The 18,787-nt window shown below is 39.2% G+C and overlaps 1 protein-coding gene across 9 annotated transcripts in view; it reads right to left on the reverse strand.

Annotated features, from left to right (window-relative positions):
- Positions 1-5,989: 5,989 nt before the first annotated feature.
- Positions 5,990-18,787, reverse strand: part of ENTPD5 (ectonucleoside triphosphate diphosphohydrolase 5 (inactive)) — a 44,769-nt gene continuing 31,971 nt past the window's right edge. For 8 of the 9 annotated variants that reach the window (XM_042943765.1, XM_042943766.1, XM_042943769.1 and 5 more), the window contains 10 exons: positions 17,995-18,070; positions 17,680-17,715; positions 17,260-17,348; positions 16,869-16,948; positions 16,205-16,266; positions 14,908-15,009; positions 13,601-13,741; positions 12,812-12,868; positions 8,893-9,008; positions 5,990-6,443 (listed from right to left, as the gene is read on the reverse strand). In XM_042943765.1, the coding sequence (XP_042799699.1) occupies positions 6,357-6,443; positions 8,893-9,008; positions 12,812-12,868; positions 13,601-13,741; positions 14,908-15,009; positions 16,205-16,266; positions 16,869-16,948; positions 17,260-17,348; positions 17,680-17,715; positions 17,995-18,070 (846 nt within the window). In that variant the 3' untranslated portion in view covers positions 5,990-6,356. The remainder of the gene's footprint in view (positions 6,444-8,892; positions 9,009-12,811; positions 12,869-13,600; positions 13,742-14,907; positions 15,010-16,204; positions 16,267-16,868; positions 16,949-17,259; positions 17,349-17,679; positions 17,716-17,994; positions 18,071-18,787) is intronic. The other variant, XM_042943771.1, reaches the window with a different exon arrangement.

Below are 18,787 nucleotides of genomic sequence, written 5' to 3' on the forward strand. Positions count from 1 at the left end.
AGAGACTTAATATATTCAGAATATTCCATCTAAAAGCAGAATACAGAGGTGGCTGGGTGGCTCAGTTGATTAAGCATCTGACTTGGGCTCAGGTCATGATCTCACGGTTTGTGAGGTTGAGCCCTGTGTTGGACTCTGCTGACAGCTCAGAGCCTGGAGCCTGCTTCAGATTCTGCATCTCCCTTTCTCTCTGCGCCTTCCCCTCTCGCTGTCAAAAATAAACATTAAAAAAAAATCTTAAAGCAGAATACACATTCTTAAGTGTACATAAAACATTCTCCAGAATAAATCACGTTAGGCCAAAAAACCAAGTCTCAATAAATTAAAGAAAACTGAAATCCTATCAAGCATCTTTTCTGACCACAATGATATGAAACTATAAATTACAAGAAAACAGGAAAAACCACAAAAAGTTCAAATGTGCTATTGAACAACCAATGAGTAATCCAATCAAAGGAGAAGTAAATACCTATAGACAAAACAGAAATATGACATACCAAAAGATATGCAATGTAGCAAAAGCAGTTCTAAGAGGGAAGTTCACAGCAATACAGGTCTACCCAAAGAAACAAAATCTCAGACTGACAATATACCTAAAGGAACTTTCTAGAAAAAGAACAAGGCCCCAGATTAGAAGGTAGATCAGAGTAGAAATAGAGACAAAAGATATTTAAAAAAAAAAAAAAAAATCAATGAAACTAAGTTGGTGTTTTTTTGTTTTTTGTTTTTTTTTAAGTGGGCTTCATGCCCAGTGCACAGCCTGACATGGGCTTGAACTCATGACCCTGAGATCAAGAGTCGGATGCTTAATGGACTGGGCCACCCAGGCACCTCAAGAGTAGGGTTCTTTGAAAAGATAAAATCCACAAACCCTAAGCAGACTAAGCAAGAAAAAACGAGAGGACTCAATCAGAGATCAAAGAATAGTTACAACTGATACACAGAAATACAAAAGGATCCTAACTAAGAGACTCCTGTAAAAATTACATGCCAACAAGCTGTACAACCTGGAAAAAGTCAATTAATTCCTGGAAACATACAATCTTCCAAAACAGAATCGTAGAAACAAAATATGAATAGACCAGTGACTAATAAGGAGCTTGAAACAGAAATAAAAAACCTCCCAATAAGCAAAGTCTAGAATCAGCTTCACTGACAAGTTCTACCAAACTTTGAAGGAAGATTTACTACCTTTCTCAAACTCTTCCAAAAGAGGAGGAATAGCTTCCAAACACATTTTACAAGGCCAGACATTACTCCAAAAACCAAAACCAAGACAACACAAAAGGATAGGCCAATATCCTTGATGAACATAGATGCAAAAGTTCTAAACAAAACACTAGCAAATCTAATCTAATGATACATTAAAAAGGATCACACACCACAATCAAGTGGAATTTATTCCAGGGATGCAAGGATAGTTCAACATACAGAAATCAATCAATGAGATATGTTAACAGAAAGAAAAATAAAGTCATCTGATCATCTCAATAGATGCAGAAAAACCATGTGACAAATTCAATACCCATTTATGTTAAAAATTCTCAACAAAGGGGCACCTGGATGGCTCAGTTAGTTAAGCATCCGACTTCAGCTCAGGTCACGATCTCACGGCTCGTGGGTTCGAGCCCTGCATCAGGCTCTGTGCTGACAGCTCAAAGCTTGCTTTGGATTCTGTGTCTCCCTCTCTCTGCTCCTCTCCCACTCGCATGCTCTCTCTCTCAAAAATAAGCAAACAATGAAAAACAAAACTCTTAATGAAGTAGGTACAGTAGGGAACGTAACTTAACACAATAAAGGCCATATATGACAATCATATAGCATCATACTCAACAGTGCAAAGTTGAAAGCCTTTCATCTAAGAACAAGAACAAGAATGCCCATTCTTACCTCTTTTTTTCAATACAGTACTGGAAGTCCTAGCCACACCAATTAGTCAAGAGAAAAGGCAGCCAAATCAGAAAGGAAGAAGCAAAACTATTTGCAGATGACATGATACTATACATAGAAAACCCTAAAGACCCCATCAGAAAACTGCTAGAACTAAAAAATTCAGTCAAGTTGCAGGATGTAAAATCAATGCACAGAAATCTGTGGTGTTTCTACACACTAAGAATAAAGCATCAGAAGAAGTTAAAAAAACAATTCCATTTGCAATTTACAACTGCATCAAAAAGAATACCTATGAATAAATTTAATCAAAGAGGTGAAAGACCTAGACACTTATGACTATAAGACACTGATGAAAGAAACTGAAGACACAAAGGGAAGCTGTTCTGTGCTTATGGATTAGGAGAATTAATACTAAAATGCCCACACAACTCAAAGGCATCTACAGATTCAATGCAATAGCTCTTAAAATTCCAATGGCATACTTCACAGAATTAGAACAACTAATTCTAAAATTTGTATGGAACTACAAAAGATCCCGAATAGCCAAAGCAATCTTGAGAAAGAAGAACAAAGCTGGAGGTATCAAGCTCCCTGATTTCAAACTATTTCAAACTACAAAGCTGTAATAATCAAAACAGCATGGTATGGGTACAAAAACAGACACAGAGATCAAATGGAACAGAACTGAGAGCCCAGAAATAAACCCACGCATATCGGGGCAATTATTTTACCACAAAGGAGCCAAGAACACGTATACTGGAGAAAAGTCAGTTTCACTCGTATGTGGATCTCAAAAAACAAAAGGGCAAACAAAATAAAAACCTTATAGAGAATAGACCAGTGGTTACCAGAGGAGGTGGTGGTCGACGGTACGGTGACTAGGTTTGTGGTGGTGATCACTTGGTAGTATACACAGACGAATTATAAAGCTACACACCAGAAACTTATATAATAAAGATTTATGTAATTCTTTTTAATGCTGGTCATAAATTTACACAATTGCTTTCTGATTAAGATAAAAATTAAAAATACCCAATTCATGCATTTTTGTTACAACTGCTGTTTCAAAATCCCTAACAATGCAAATTAAACATAAATTGCTTTAACCTTGGTTAAAGGTGCACACTGGACTTCCTGAAAAAAAAAAAAATCTTCTTAATGTTAATTACTTCCTTATCACAGCACCAGAATTCAATTTTATTTATGGTTCCTCTCTGGGACACCATTGTCTGTTCAGTAATAAAACAATAAATAATTGCACAGGTTTGAAGACCTCAGGAACCAGGTCAAAGGGGAAAGTCAATTAGCAGCAGAATCACATACATGTTTGGTTGTAGACTAGTGGCTGACCTGTGGGAGAAAGGGTGTCTTGCTCTGGGTTTTCGAAAAGCTCACTTCATGGTCCCAGAGAATCCTTTTATAGATTTGTGCATCCATTGTTATTTGTACACTGTAAAAAATATCTTGCCCAAAAGTCCGATTTGAAGATGAAATGAGAAGAAACCGTCTGCTTTTGAACCAAACTAAGCTATTCTTGGGAATAATTTTTGAAGGGATGAGAAACTTGTTACCACAGGGGGAGCTTTACAGGCGAATGCAGAAAATTTGTAAAGATACTAAAGAAAGTGACAGTCATGAAACTTCCTGTAATCTCAGGGAAAATATGGCCAGAATGGAATAGGGCAGTTACTGTGAAAAGCTGTGTGAGTACTAGCAGGGTCCAGAAAGGTCACCATAGGGAAAAAAGATCATCTTTCACAAAAAATGGAAAGGTAGCCCAGGTAAGAAGAACGTGGACTCCAAAAATACACCAACCAAATCAGGCAGGACAGGAAGAATTTTAAGGCACATCTTGTAAACCTCCACGACCCACAGAAGATGTTCTTCATATGATGATGATGTAACAACACAACATTCATTATGTGCCAGGCCATGTCCTTAGTGTTTGAAATCTTACACATTTAGAGAAAGGAAACTTAACCAGCAACATTAGACTCTATATGACCCCTCAATAAGAGGCCCAAAAGGTACACTAAGGGGCAGAAAGGACATTATAGAAAATTTTTTTCTAAGAAATAAAAATTCTTATTCCAAGTTGCTCCTAAACTGGATAAATTAATTGTCCAGATGTTCTCATCAAGGGAATCAGAATATATGTAGATACACTTCTGGAATACTACTGCATCTACTGATTTCTACCTACAGATTTCTGAAGGTATCTGGGATGACCAAAGGAGTTGGGTGAACAATACTTGGCTCCTATTTATAAGCCTCACAGACAAGCTGTGGTGCTAAAGACCATGGAATCTTACCTCTCCAGCCCCATCAAGCTGGATGAGTCTAGTGAACACAGCTTACCTCTTGGGAAAACTTGGTTTCTACTAGAGGAAACAGTCTCTCTCCCTAATTATATGGAACAACATTTAGTGTATGATGACTGGTTCCAGCACCCTGTTTTTTGTTTTTTGTTTTTTTTTTTTTTGAAAAGAAGCCATATGGTATGTTAAAGAAGATACCATAAAGGACTTGGAAGTTTTCTCCAAAGATTGAAAGGCTGTGGAAGGAGAGATCAGAGCAGATCTAAGACCACTGAGAAGATAGCTAATTTCAGCTCAATATAAAAGAGATTTTCTTTTAACATCAGCAAAGTCCAAAAACGGAATAAGCTGTCCAAACACATGCCTAAACAGAAGATGAATAATAACCAATTGGAAATGTTCAGGGAATTCTGCAATGGGCAGAAGACTGGGTTTTATCTTTGGTAGTTTTCAACTTTCTAAAGATTCTATTTAATTATGTAGCATCTTTTGAGGAAGACAGTAGGTATAAAAGTGACCTCAGTATAATAAAAGAAGTATCTGAAGAAATTCCACATTGAATTAAAAAACAAAATTTGGGGGATGAGGATATAGAAATTTGCCTACTTGCACATATCAGATGTTAAATATTTATTGACTCAATGGAATTACTAAGAAATAAGTTTCCCCAGGAACTAGTGTGAGGGCCAGGTATATTTAACACTTGTTTGAAAGAGCTGAAAGAGTCTACTGTGAAGACTACAAGTTTGGGGACATGCAAACTTTGTTAGAAAGAAGCTGGAAGCAAAGAGCTAAGGTAAAGGAGCCAGACTATACAAAGATCTTTGAAGTCTAAGAGCACTTGAGTGGGTAGGTAAGAAGCAGATGATGATCCTGTAAAAAAAAAACAAAAAACAACCCCCACCCCGCCACCACTACACACACACAAGAAAAGATAATTAATTTTAGGGGAAATAATTCACAAAATCAAGAGCTCTCAACACTCAAACAAAAAGAGAATCCACCGTACTGATGTGGGCCAAAATGGCCAACCAAATCAAATATTAGGTACCATCAAGAAAGGTACCAGAAACCCTGGAACTAAAAAATAATTTAGAGGAAGTTAGCTAAAATTATCAGGGTCAGAGCAGAAAGAGATACGACTACAAACGGAGAGAATAAAAGGGCAAACTGCAAGGAGCTGTGACCCAAATCTAGAGACCCTTGCACAGCACAGCCAAAGGCATCTGAGCACAGACCAAAAGCCAGAGTAGATGAATTTCTTAGAAATACAAAGAAAACTCATTTAGGATGAGAAATTAACTATAAACACATTTTCCTGGGAGGAGGAACTGGCACTGAATACACATACATTCCTATAAAGTTGGATATGTTAATTAATCCCAGGATTGCCTGATTAAGAGAAGGTCTATTCAAGGGAGCCACACTCTCCCAAACCTTGTCCCTAGAGATCAAATAGACTCCTTTTTTAGGCTGGGGTCTGCACAGTGAGGAGTTGCTCTCTATCTTGCCAAGAACTGGCACAAAGCAGGATCACACAATTTCAGATATGTTACCTTTTCTCTCCCTTGGAGTTACACATGAAAAGCATAAACCAGGTTTTTGTTTTTGTTTTTGTTTTTGTTTTTAGGGGAGGTGAGTGGAAAGAGGGTGGGACGTGGCAATGTGTAGGGAGGAGGAAAAATTACTGGTGTTGATAGGTCATGGGATTGCAATCAGTGGGCTTAGTGTAGCGTGTTAAGAGGAAAATTAATACGTTCAAAGGAATGAGGCACTCAAAGGGCTGAAATGAGATTTTTCCTTGGTTCCCAGGGACCTGTCCCTGGGCTCTCCAAGGTTAATTTCAAAGCTTTTCCTTTTGGCTGTGACACACAAAGAATCTCAAAGATTTAGACTCTGGTGCCAGCTGTGCAAGCAGAGTGGTAAGGTCAAGAGTTCACATTAGATATACAGAATTAATTAGACCCAAATCTCCAGACTCAAGGGCAAGACCTGTCTCCAAAAGCTCCTTCCTCCTGATGAACTGAGCTGCTGGGCTTCAGTCCAGGCTATCCTCAGACTAGCTCAGAACATGACTGAGTCCTCTCTCCTTCTACCTTTAAAAAGGTTGTTGGCAAATGCAATCCTCAGAAGAAGGGCCTGGCCTCAGTGGGAGATCCCCAGAGACTGCAGCAGGTGAAAGGTGGCCCCCAAGGCCCAGCCTGTCTCTATGTTGTTCACTTTCTTTGAGAGCTGTTGAGTAGAAAAAAAAAAAAGTTCACATTTTTATTTCATTTTCAACTGTGGCAAGCATGACACAGGCAGAGAATATCTACAAAGATCACACATGGCCAAATCAAGGTAAAATTTGGAGTAGCCAGTCTTTGGAGGCTTCCCACTACCACTCTCTATAAGGTTTCCCTCTTGCCGTGGCTTATTGCTCCTACACCTGCCAATCTGATCTCTGAATCTTCTGGCTTGGAAGTGGTCTTACCCAGGCCTTCTAGACAGGACCTTTTAGACAAACAGGCTTTTGAATTCTTTTCCCTAATCCCGAAACAAAATACAACAGGAGGCAGGAATCAATTTAGGGGTAGGAAAGAACATATTAAACTTCACAATTCATAGTTTATAAACAACTGAATTTTCTTAAGCACTAATTAATAACCAACCAAGGCATTTAAGGCATTCTAGGCCAGGTTGTGTCTCAATCAGTTCAGTGACTTTGGGCAAATGTTTAAACCTGATTTCTTCCAATACATAAAAGAAGATCAGATTAGTATTTATCAAATTGTTTTCTTCAGAATCTTAGGAGTTCTTGGAAGTGCTTCAAAGGAGAAAAGGAGGCCAAATGCTGATCCTTCCAGGCCTCATTCCTCCACTTCAACCAGATAGCTCCACTTTGATTAATTTTACTGTCATTCTGTATCTTTTGTTAAACAATAATGCCACTACTGATAACACCACACACAAAAAAGTTTGGAGACCAGTGGATTGGTTTTAGTCTTTTTTTCTAGGACTAATTTCTTATGACACAATCCTTCTTTGTTGACCAGATGAAATCTACATTCTACTAGCAAGTAATTCTTTGTTAAGTACCTTAAATGCCAATATTCTTGTCAGATACAACACATGAAATCCAAATACCTTAGTACAAAGTTTATGAGTTTATGAAATCTGTGTAACACAAGAAATAGGGCAATATAAACTCATCTGGAATTGAGGAAACAGGAAGGGGAAATGATGCAAGCAAGGGTACTTCAATGTTTATTTATTTTTGAGAGAGAGTGAGCGTGCATGCACATGAGCAGGGGAAGGGCCAAGAGGGAGACACAGAATCTGAAGCAGGCTCTGGGCTCTGAGCTATTAGCACAGAGCCCAATGTGGCGCTCGAACTCACGAGCTGTGATATCATGACCTGAGTCAAAGTTGAACGTTTAACTGACTGAGCCACCCAGGCACCCCTGCAAGGGCACTTCAAAAACAAAGTACGGCCTACTTATTTGACCCCAAAGTACAAAGTTGCCTGTGTCGTACTTATATTTTTGTCACACCTCTGTTAATAGATTATATGCTATTTGGGACAAGATTTCATTTTAATCATCTTTGTAACCATAATGTACAATTATACAATTATGGTACAGAAGACAAGAAAACAAATGGGATGGATAAAACACATAAGATGTGTTTAGAATAGATAAATAAGTTACTACGAAATGGAGCCTGCATGTACCTAAACAAATGGACAGAGACAGCAGGACAAAAAGGGACACAAGATTCAAGAGGCACTAAATATATGAGGCACATATAAAATATATAGGACATACTACATATACACAAGGCATTCAACATTAATGAGAACTTGAATAAGCCACTCACTGGTGACATCCTTTTGTCCTCTGCCGAATAAAACCATCTAACAGGGTAATGAGTGAATGCTACTAGCCATTGTACCTGCCCCTCTGCCTCTCCGAATAGAGCAAATTTGTGTGACAGACCCAGGCACCCCCTTGATCCTTGTACCCCCTTGATCAGCTCTAGTACTTATAACTGCACTATCAGCAGAGAGAGATGCAGGACATATGAACCCAGGAATTAAGAAGTATGGCATTTCCAGCCTGCCCATTTCCACCCTATCCTATATGTTCTCACCTATCCTATTTCTTTCCCTTTGCTTCTTGCCCTGAGTTTTGAATTTGATTCAATAAACCATGTGACTTGGGCATCTTAATTTGGGATGCAAGCCTTTCTGCTCTGTGACCCCTAGGATAGCTTGCCTGGGAATATACTTAGAAGTTACCATTGCATCAGGGAGCCTGGGTGGCTCAGTCGGTTAAGCGTCCGACTTTAGCTCAGGTCATCATCTCACAGCTCATGGGTTTGAGCCCCACGTCGGGCTCTGTGCTGACAGCTCAGAGCCTGGAGCCTGCTTCAGATTCTGTGTCTCCCTCGCTCTCTGCCCCTCCCCCGCTCATGCTCTCTCTCAAAAATAAATGAAAACATTTAAAAAAAAAAAAAAGTTACCATTCCATCAAGCTAATTTCCCACATTCATGGTGTCTTGCAGAGTGCCTTGTCCATAGCCCTAACAAAAACACCTCATAATTCCACCTGCAGCCACTTTTATTACTAAACAAGTTCTTAAATCTTCCTAATTCCCAAATAAGTAGACTGTTACATGATTTCAGTACCATCTCTCTTACCTGTAAGACAGTACTGTCTGCAAAGCCAAAGCCATCCTTCAACAAGGCTGTGATGTAACTGAGATCCATGCATAGGAAAGGACTGCCTGAGGCGAAGTTTTCCAAGTTATCACACACTGAAAGGGAGAGAGTGAAGAGTGGAATTCAAGTTTGAGGCTAACTGACAAGTGTAGGATTTTCTCAAAATACACACTTAGGATAAGCAAAGCAGAATTCTCCATTTGGCTAGCACCTGGGAGTCTTAAAGACTACAACTGTGCACTGACAACCTCTGTAAGGCCACGGTGCTTAAGAATTTGCACATTTCTGATGTCACATCTTCTTTACTCAAAGGTGCCTGGGATCCTGGTTTATTTGCTAAATTTCTATTACCTGTTGTTGGGGCTTAATTCAACTAAGTCCCTTACCTATTATTAATGCTAAGGCCCAGAAGACAGAGAAATACCAGTAGCCCTACTTTGGGGCCAGTGGATAAGAGCATTTATCTGTATTTCCATGGATGCTCTCAAAGAAGCCCTTGTGGCTATTTCCCATATATTTTGGTGCTCAGTATTTCATTAACACTGATAACACTATTTCAATTTAAAAAAAAAAAAAAGGAAGAGCACCATACATAAAAATAAACTCAAACTAGATTAAATACCTAAATGTGAGACCTAAAACTGTAAAACTCTTAAAACAAAACAGACAGGAATCTCTTGGACACGGGCCTTAGCAACATATTTATGGATATATCTCCCCAGGCAAGGGAAACAAAAACAAAAATAAACTCTTGGGACTACATCAAATTAAAAACCTTTTGCAAAGCAAAGGAAACCATTGACAAAACAAAAAGGCAACTTACTGAATAGAAGATATTTGCAAATGGTACGCCCAGTAAGGGGCTGTATCCAAAATACATAAAGAACTTACACAACTCGACACCAAAGAAACAGACAATCCTATTTAAAAATGGGCAAAGGCACTCCATTTATGGTAACTTGATATCACAGCAATAGAAAACTGATACAACAGGGTTCTTAGGTGGCTCAGTGGGTTAAGCATCTACTTTTAAGGGTCTACTTTGGATTCTGTGTGTGCCTCTCCTCTGCCCCTCCCCTCCCCCCTCTCTCTCAAAAATAAACATTAAAAAAAAGAAAACAGATACAGCTTATTTTTCTTTAGTGACGATTTAATACAGTTTGATATTAACTTTTATATATAAAGTGTTCATAATTTTAGGACTGTTTTATATGCTAGTGTTATTAGCCTTTACCTATTTTATTTTTATTATCTATTTATAATGCTGCAAATAATGTTAAGTTTATTATTCCATCCATTAACTTTATAGATGATGCCTTTTCCCATATACAAATTTTTTTATTTTCAATCACGTCAACCTCTACCATCATTTTTAATGCAGTCTCAATCTTAAAACTTGTCTAAATAATCTAATTTTATCACATGTAGTCATATTTCCATATAATTTTCAAATGTCTAAAATTTATGTTTTAGTATTTCATGCAATATGTGAATTGTACAAAAAAGTATAATTTGCTTATATTATCCACTTTAGGAGAAATACATCTTTACTAAACTATTTGAAAAAGAAAATGGGCAAAGGAACTGAATAGACATTCTTCCAAGGAAAACATACAGATATCCAACAGACACGTGAAAAGATGCTCACTTCTTACTAGACATGTTGCAAGAGGCAAGGGAAACAAAAGCAAAAATGAACTATTGGGACTTCATCAAGATAAGTGAAGGAAACAATCAACAAAACTAAAAGGCAGCCTACAGAATGGGAGAAGATACCCGCAAATGACATCCCCAATAAAGGGTTAGTATCCAAAATCTATGAAGAATTTATCAAACTCAACACCCAAACACCAAATAATCCAGTTAAGAAATGGGCAGAAGACATGAATAGACATTTTCCCAAAGAAGACATCCAGATGGCTGACAGACACATGAAAAGATGCTCAACATCGCTCATCAGTGAAATACAAATCAAAACCATGATGAGATAACTCACACCTGTCAGAATGGCTAAAATTAACAACACAAGAAATAACAACTGTTGGCAAGGATGCAGAGGAAGGGTGGGAATGCAAACTGGTGCAGCCACTCTGGACAACAGTATAGAGGTTCCTCAAAAGGTTAAAAATAGAACTACCTTATGATCCAGCAGTTGTACTCCTAGGTATTTACCCAAAGAATACAAAAATACTAATTCGGAGGGATACATGCACCCCAATCTTATAGCAGCATTATCTACAATACCCAAATTATGGAAACAGCCCAAATGTCCACTGACCTATGAGTGGATAAAGATGATGTGATATATATGTGAGATAGATAGATAGATAGATATATATATATCTATCTATCTCACATGTATATAATAGAGTATTACTCAGCCATCAAAAAGAATGAAATCTTGCCATTTATAATGACATGGATGGAGCTAGAGAGTATTACGCTAAGTGAAGTAAGTCAGTCAGAAAAAGACAAATATCATAGGATTTCACTTATATGTGGAACTTAAGAAACACAACAGATGAACATATGGGAGAGGGTAAAAAAAAAAGAGAGAGGGAAACAAACCATAAGAGACTTTTATGGGTCAGAGGGTTGATGGAGGGAGGTGGGTGGGGGATGGGCTAGATGGGTGATGGATACTAAGGAGGGCACTTATTACGATGAGGACGGGGTGTTGTATGTAAGTGATGAATCACTGAATTCTACTCCTGAAACCAATATTGCACTGTATATGTTAATTAACTAGAGTTTAAATTAAAATTTGAAAAGAAAAAAGAAAAGATGCTCAACATAACTCATCATCAGGGAAATGCATATCAAAACCATAATGAGGTATCACTTCACACCAATCAGAATGGCTAATATCAAAAAAGAAATAAAAGTGTTAGCAAGGATGCAGAGAGAAGGGAACCCTCATGTACTGTTGGTAGGGATGTAAACTGGCAGTGCTACTGTGGATAATAGTATGGAGGTTCCTCAAAAAATTAAAAATAGAAATACCATATGATCTAGTAATTCTTTTACTGCTTATTTACCCAAAGAAAATGAAAACACTAATTCAAAAAGATATAAGCACCCCTGTATATACTGTAGCATTATTTACAACAGCCAACTTATGGAAGCAGCCCAAGTGTCCACTGGTAGATAAATGGATAAAGAAGAGGTGGTGTGTGCGTGCACACACACCAATGGAATAGTACTCAGCCATAAAAAAAGAATATCTTGCCACTTGGGACAACATGAACAGACCTAGAGGGTATTATGCTAAGTCACACAGATATGATTTCACTTACATGATTTCACTTATATGTAGAATTCAAAACAACCCAAGACAAATGAACAAATAAAGAAAAAACTGAACTCTTAAATAGACAGAACTGGTTGTTGCCAGAGGGGAGATGGGTGGGGGAATGGGCAAAATAGATGAAGGAGATTAAGAGGTACAAAATTCTAGCCGTAAAATAAATAAGTCACAGAGATGAAAATTACACCACAGGGAATACACTCAATAGTACTATAATAATGTTGTACGGAGACAGATCATGAGTATATTATCGTGGTGAGCACTGGGTAATGTACAGAATTGTTGAATCTATATGTTGTACACCTAAAACTGATATAAAATTGTATGTCAATTATACTTCAATAATAGGGGGGAAAAAGGAAGAAAGGAAGAAATATAGAAAGAAGAAAAGGTTTTCATCATTTCCCCAAAGCTTCTTGTATTCCCATGGTTTTCTATGCCACTTGATGCTTTTAACTCCTGGCAAAAACAGGAAACCAGCCTTCTGAGCGGCTTTCTGCTGACTGTGGTGCTTTGGGTCACTTTAAGGTCATTAGAGTTGGCAGGCACAGCCTCATGGACTCGCCTTCAAGGGTTCCCACTGGCACTTACCTTCCCTTGCTTTTCTTTCAAAATCTTCAACTTTTAAAACACCCCCTGTTTCATAATCTAAAATGAAACAGTAGCTGATGTCAAAAAGCCTTCAAGGAAACAAGGAAATTCATCCTAGTGAAATTTATAATAATGAAAAACTAAAGTAAATTTTTACTAGAAGTAAAATTTCCAACATTACAAGATGGGATAAACAAACATGACATATCCATACAACACAATCTATGTGGTCTAATTCATTTATAATTATTCTATGTATATTTAACCACAATAAAAAATGACCTATTAAAAAAACCCAGAAAATAGGAAATTAACTCATATCTCAGGCCATGACAGATCACATACATACATTCATTCACAGAACCAACAAAAAGCAGTACTATTGTGATAAGAAAATAAAAGTTATAAAGGGGGAGGAGAAAACTTTTTGGGGTAATGGATATATTATTTTGAATTTGTTGATGGCTTAATGGGTATACACATATGTCAAAACAATAAATTATACACTTTAAAAATTCACATTTTATGTTAATTATACCTCAATAAAAATGTAAAAAAAAAAAAAAGATTTCATATGTATTTGCTTAGGCCACTTTCCAGCTCCAAAAGATTCTAAATCATATTCATCCTTCCATTGCAGTGACTAAGGTCATTCAATAGCCAGCAATGGAGAAGAAGTAAGGTGATCACTCATGATGAAGCATTTAACATTCTCCTTTTCTCCCTTTCCCTTCCCCACCACAGGTTTGCCCAGCTTCCTCCCTAGACTGATACCTGGAGTAAACTTACCAATCATGTCTGTGTCAACAGCACGATCATAATAGTAAGAGAAAGCATAGAAGGAACTTCTCTGGACCTCATCTGGCTGGTGAAGTTTTCCTTGGACCACCCTCAGCACTTCAGTGTAGCAGGGCTCAAAGCCCATTTCCCCTGCCAGGGCAAGAGTGTACAAGCACAATGTGAGAAAAATAAGAGCTCTCTGGAGCCAACAAAGAAACAGCAGGAGGATCAATGAAAGCAGATGCTGAGGCTGAGGACAAAGGGCTTACAAAGCTGAGCAAACTTCCACAGTCCTGTCACTCTGGAGGAAAGGTACCTGCTTCCCCATGGCAGCTCCCCTCCCTAACCTGTGTTCACCAAAATAGCCGTACCTAACCTGAAGCTACTGCCTAGCCTTACATGCCATGGTATTCATGAGGAGCATCCAGAAGGCTCACCTGCTTCCTTCACTGGAAAAATTGAGTTTTTTATCTTGACTTTAAGGTCTCTGCTTTTTATAATACCTGAGATGAATTCTTTTTCTCATGGTCTCAGTTTTAAATGTATATAATATTATTTAAAAAGCTAAACAATGGGGCGCCTGGCTGGCTCAGTTGGCTAAGAGGTTGACTCTTGATTTTGGCTCAGATCATGAGATCAATCCCTGCATCAGGTCCTGTGCTAACAGTGTTGAGCCTGCTTGAGATTCTCTTTCTCTCCTCCTCTCTCTGCCCTTCTCATGCTCATGCTGTTTCTGTCTCTCTCAAAATAAATACACTTAAAAAATAAACTTTAAAAAAGTAAAAAAAAGGGGCTCCTGGGTGGCTTAGTCGGTTAAGTGTCCGACTTTGGCTCAGGTCATGATCTCGCGGTCCGTGGGTTCGAGCCCCACGTCGGGCTCTGTGCTGACAGCTCAGAGCCTGGAGCCTGTTTCAGATTGTGTGTCTCCCTCTTTCTCTGACCCTCCCCTGTTCATGCTCTCTGTCTCAAAAATAAATAAATGTTTAAAAAAAAATTTTTTAAGTAAAAAAATAAAATAAAAAGCTAAACATTAACTGAATTTGAAATAGTGTTCCTCCTTGCTCAGGGCATCAGACCTAGGTTAAGAACAGGCTTCTAATGGGTCTACAACACTTGGGCAGGGAAAGAGCAGGACAGAGAGACAGTGCCTTGTTCACTGTCACTTCATACTATTCCTTAAAGGCATACCAAGATCTATTTGGAATGAGTCCCTGCAAAAGACAAGCCTCTCTTAAGTTCTGAAAAACATCTCCTGTGGGACTTTTCCAGACTTCTACTGTAAAGGTAATTTCAACCAGTGAAAACACATCACTTGCCTTCTTTGTTGCCACCATAATGGTATTTCACGCCCCCAAAGATCCACTCTGCTTCCAACCATCTTGGTAGACAGGCACTTCGGAAAGTGTGTCCATCAATCCCTGAAAGAAGCCAGACCACGAAGTAAGAAGCAAGGGTGTGTGTATGTGTGAGAGAGAGAGAGACAGAGAGATAGAATGTGTGAAAGACACATGCACACACAAATGCAAGAAGACAGTAAAGTTGAAAGGAATTACCAAAGTAGGTAGTTCCATGACTGGGTCCTATGACAGGAATTCTTAACTCAGGGTTCATAGATGGGCTTTGTGGGGTTGGTGAACCTCCTGAAACTATAAATTTTTGTGCATATGTGTATTTGGCAGAAAGGTTCATGGTTTTTATCACATCTCAAAGAAACCCAAAACCTACAATGGAATATGTTCCCTCCTTTCTAAAAAAAAAAAAGGTAGGGGCACCTGGGTGGCTCAGTCAGTTAAGCTCCGACTTCATCTCAGGTCATGATCTCATGGTTTGTGGGTTCGAGCCTTGTGTCGGGCTCTATACTGACAGCTCAGAGCCTGGAGCCTGCTTCGGATTCTATGTCTCCCTCTCTCTCTGCCCCTCCCCCCCCCCCCCCAAATAAATAAACATTAAAAAAAGAATTTTTTTTTAAAAATTTTTAAAAAGGTAAAAAATTCGCTTCTACTCTTCTCACAGTAATAGTTTACTGCGAGCCAGGCAGGCACCATAGAAAGTACATTAAATGCAAAATCTCAGATAAAGGGAGGAAAGAGGCACAGAAAGGTTAGCTAACTTGCCCAAAATCAAAAAGCTAGCTGAAGCCAGTTCTACCTGACCCCAAAAGCTGAGATCTTAAATGTTCAACCACGTTGAAAGAGATGAATAAAGTTGTTCAGTTACTCCATCTTGCAAGTGGACTGCACCCTTGCAGTGGGTGCTTCTTGCAAGTGGACTGCTTTCTGCACCCCCCACGTAAAACTAAGGGCTTGAAAAAGCTTCTGCCAAATTCACTCTTCAAACCTTGAATTTCTGCACACTTCAGCCTTCTGGTCACAGGCTGTTCCCCCTATATATATAGCCTTCATTCCAGAAATGGCTAATAATATATACCAAAACTACTGAACACAACATAAAGTAGAAAAGGAATTTGCTATTATCAGGTCCAGTATACAACACATGCTTCCTAATTTGGCGTAAAGCTTTCCTCCACAGAATCACTGTCAAGAAAGGGGAAAGGCAAGCTGAATACTGATGTCACTCTCACCATACCCCAACCACACAGGTACCCAGACGAACCTTCTGTTTCCAGGGCTCCCAGGGTTGCTAGTCTTGCAGCTTTTAATCCAAATCCCAAGTAACTGTAAAATATAGGATTGACTAATTTCATGTTGGTCCTGAAGCTCTCCAACCTAAAGCTACCTCTTTCCAAAGTAGCATGGTTTCTGTGTCTCCCTCTGAGGGAGGAAAACCTCGTTCTCTGCAACCTCTTCATCTTGTGTGGACAAGTGGTAATTTCTGCAGTTTAGATCAAGGCCATCCAGAACTTTCCATGCCTATGATTTAAAGGCCAGAGATAGTGACACTTCGTACAGTCCGACCTTGGGAACCATCCCCAGAAAAGCTCTCATTATCTTAGCTTCCAGCCCCAGTGTGATCAAATCCACGGCCAGATTTAGAACATCTGAAAGCAAACTCAAAGGAATTGGTACAGAGCTTTGGCTGAAGTTTCTCCAAGAGTTCTCTCTACAGAAAACTTTTAACTCTTTAAGTTATACACTTCTGAGGCCAAGAATGGAGAAATCTCTTGGGTCCTTGAGCTATGGTTTCAGTTATTAGACCTTTGCGGATTGGCAAAAACTTTGTGAGGCTGGTCAGATGCAGTAACAGATGTGAAAATGCTTTGGAAAGTTAGGAGAATCATACAACATGAAATATTATTCCTCCATGTCCCCCTCCTCACCTATGTGTATAGAGCTTATAAGTGCTGTTAAACATCTCAAATGAAGTGAGGTAGCCCCTAGGGGTTTGTTCCAGGGTCTTCTGCAAATCAGAAAAAGCAAAAAGACTATTCAGGATCTGCAAGCATTTGGAGGTGTTACCACCACCATCCCTGTCCCTCCCCCAAGAAATCAGAAAAGAAACACAGACTAAGCTGCTAATCTCAAAGGGATGGAGGAATCAAAGGGACTCTGAACAATGAGGGAGCAAGGGGAAGTACACCCAGTTATTAACTGACTCCACTCAGACTATTTGTGGTAGAGCTGCTGTCCTAAAATGGGGTACCACTTTCTTGGCACCATGATATGCTTGCCAAGTGGGTTGCTAACCAGGCCTTCATATAAATGACTCACCTTAAACTGGGGTAGGAATGTGATTTGGGTGGAGGCCCCCCCGAGGTCCAGGGTCCCCACAGTTTCCCGGCTCTGGCCATGCAGCTGACCTGTGAATGAGAGCCAGCTCTGAATATCTTCTGCTTCCTGGACAGCTCAACACTCCTCTGTCTGCAATCTCTGTCCTGCTCTTGTATATTGTAGGTGTTTCGTAAGTATTCCACTGCTCCCTGGCCCCGAAGGGTATAGGTGAACGCTAACCTAGAAGGATTCTTGCTGTAGCTGAGGCCTTGAAGACAGGTATAAACAGTAACTTCTTATAGTTTCTTTCCTTCCTTTCTTTTTTTTTAAAGCACAATACAAGCAAAATGGGATTTTTTTTGCTCGGACCCTCATGTGAAACCCAGTTAATATCTCTGAATAAACTTGAGAATGTATTACCTGTCAGAAAATTCACAGTAACCCAAGCTAATATACCTGAAAGACAGAGAAAAACAAGGATTACATCTCAAGAGCATTTTTCCCTAATCTTCCTCGACCCCAGTTTTGTTTTTTTTTTCTCTAAATTTTGTGTCTAAAACACGTATTCCTTCTCCCTGTCCTTCAATTTCCTGTCATCCCATCCCTCCTTGTGTGTTTCTCCTCATTTAGTTCCTTTTACTTCAGCACCTCCACCTCTGTTCCCAGTTCCTTTAATCAAAATATTTATTAACCCTGGCCCGCTCCCCCCAGAACATGTACTAACACCTCTCCCACCTTCATAAGATCCATCCATGATGCTAACACTGTCATTTGGTACCAGGAAAGGTGACTTCTTGAAGATTTCTCTTACCTAAAGAAAAAGGGAAAAAACCTGGATTCCCTAAGGCAATAAAGATTTCCATACTTTGGCTATATCGTATAAGGTTTAGAAAACTACACTCTTTATTTCCCTAAATAAAATTTTAGAACACATTTATTTTTTTTAAGTTTATTTATTTATTTTGAAAGAGAGAGAGAATGAGCAGAGGAGGGGCAGAGAAAGGGGCACAGAGGATCCAAAGAGGACTCTGAGATTGGCTCTGTGCTGACAGCAGAAAGCCCAATGTGGGGCTCGAACTCACAACCCCTGAGATCATGAGCTGAGCCGAAGTTGGACGCTTAACTGACTAAACCACCCAGGCACCCCTAGCAGAACTCATTCCTTTTCTCTAAAAAACCAGAGAAGGGAACTACACAAACCATTGTCGGTTTCTTGTAAAAACAAAAACACAGGGATTACTCTGACTTTAAAGTAAATCTCAACCAGGGGAACCTGGGTGGCTCAGTGGGTTAAGTGTCTGACTTCAGCTCAGGTCAGGATCTTAAGGTTTGTGAGTTTGAGCCTCACACTGGGCTCTGTATTGACAGCACAGAGCCTGCTTGGATCCTCTGTCTCCCTCTCTCTTTGCCCCTCCCCTGCTCATGCTCTCTCTCAAAAATAAACATAAAAATTTTTTAAAAATAAGTAAATCTCAACCGCTGTCTACATTTATAGGTGAACTGGACCTAAGAAAGGGCATACATTTGA

The sequence above is a fragment of the Panthera leo genome, chromosome B3, assembly GCF_018350215.1.
Source record: "Panthera leo isolate Ple1 chromosome B3, P.leo_Ple1_pat1.1, whole genome shotgun sequence".
NCBI lineage: Eukaryota > Metazoa > Chordata > Mammalia > Carnivora > Felidae > Panthera > Panthera leo.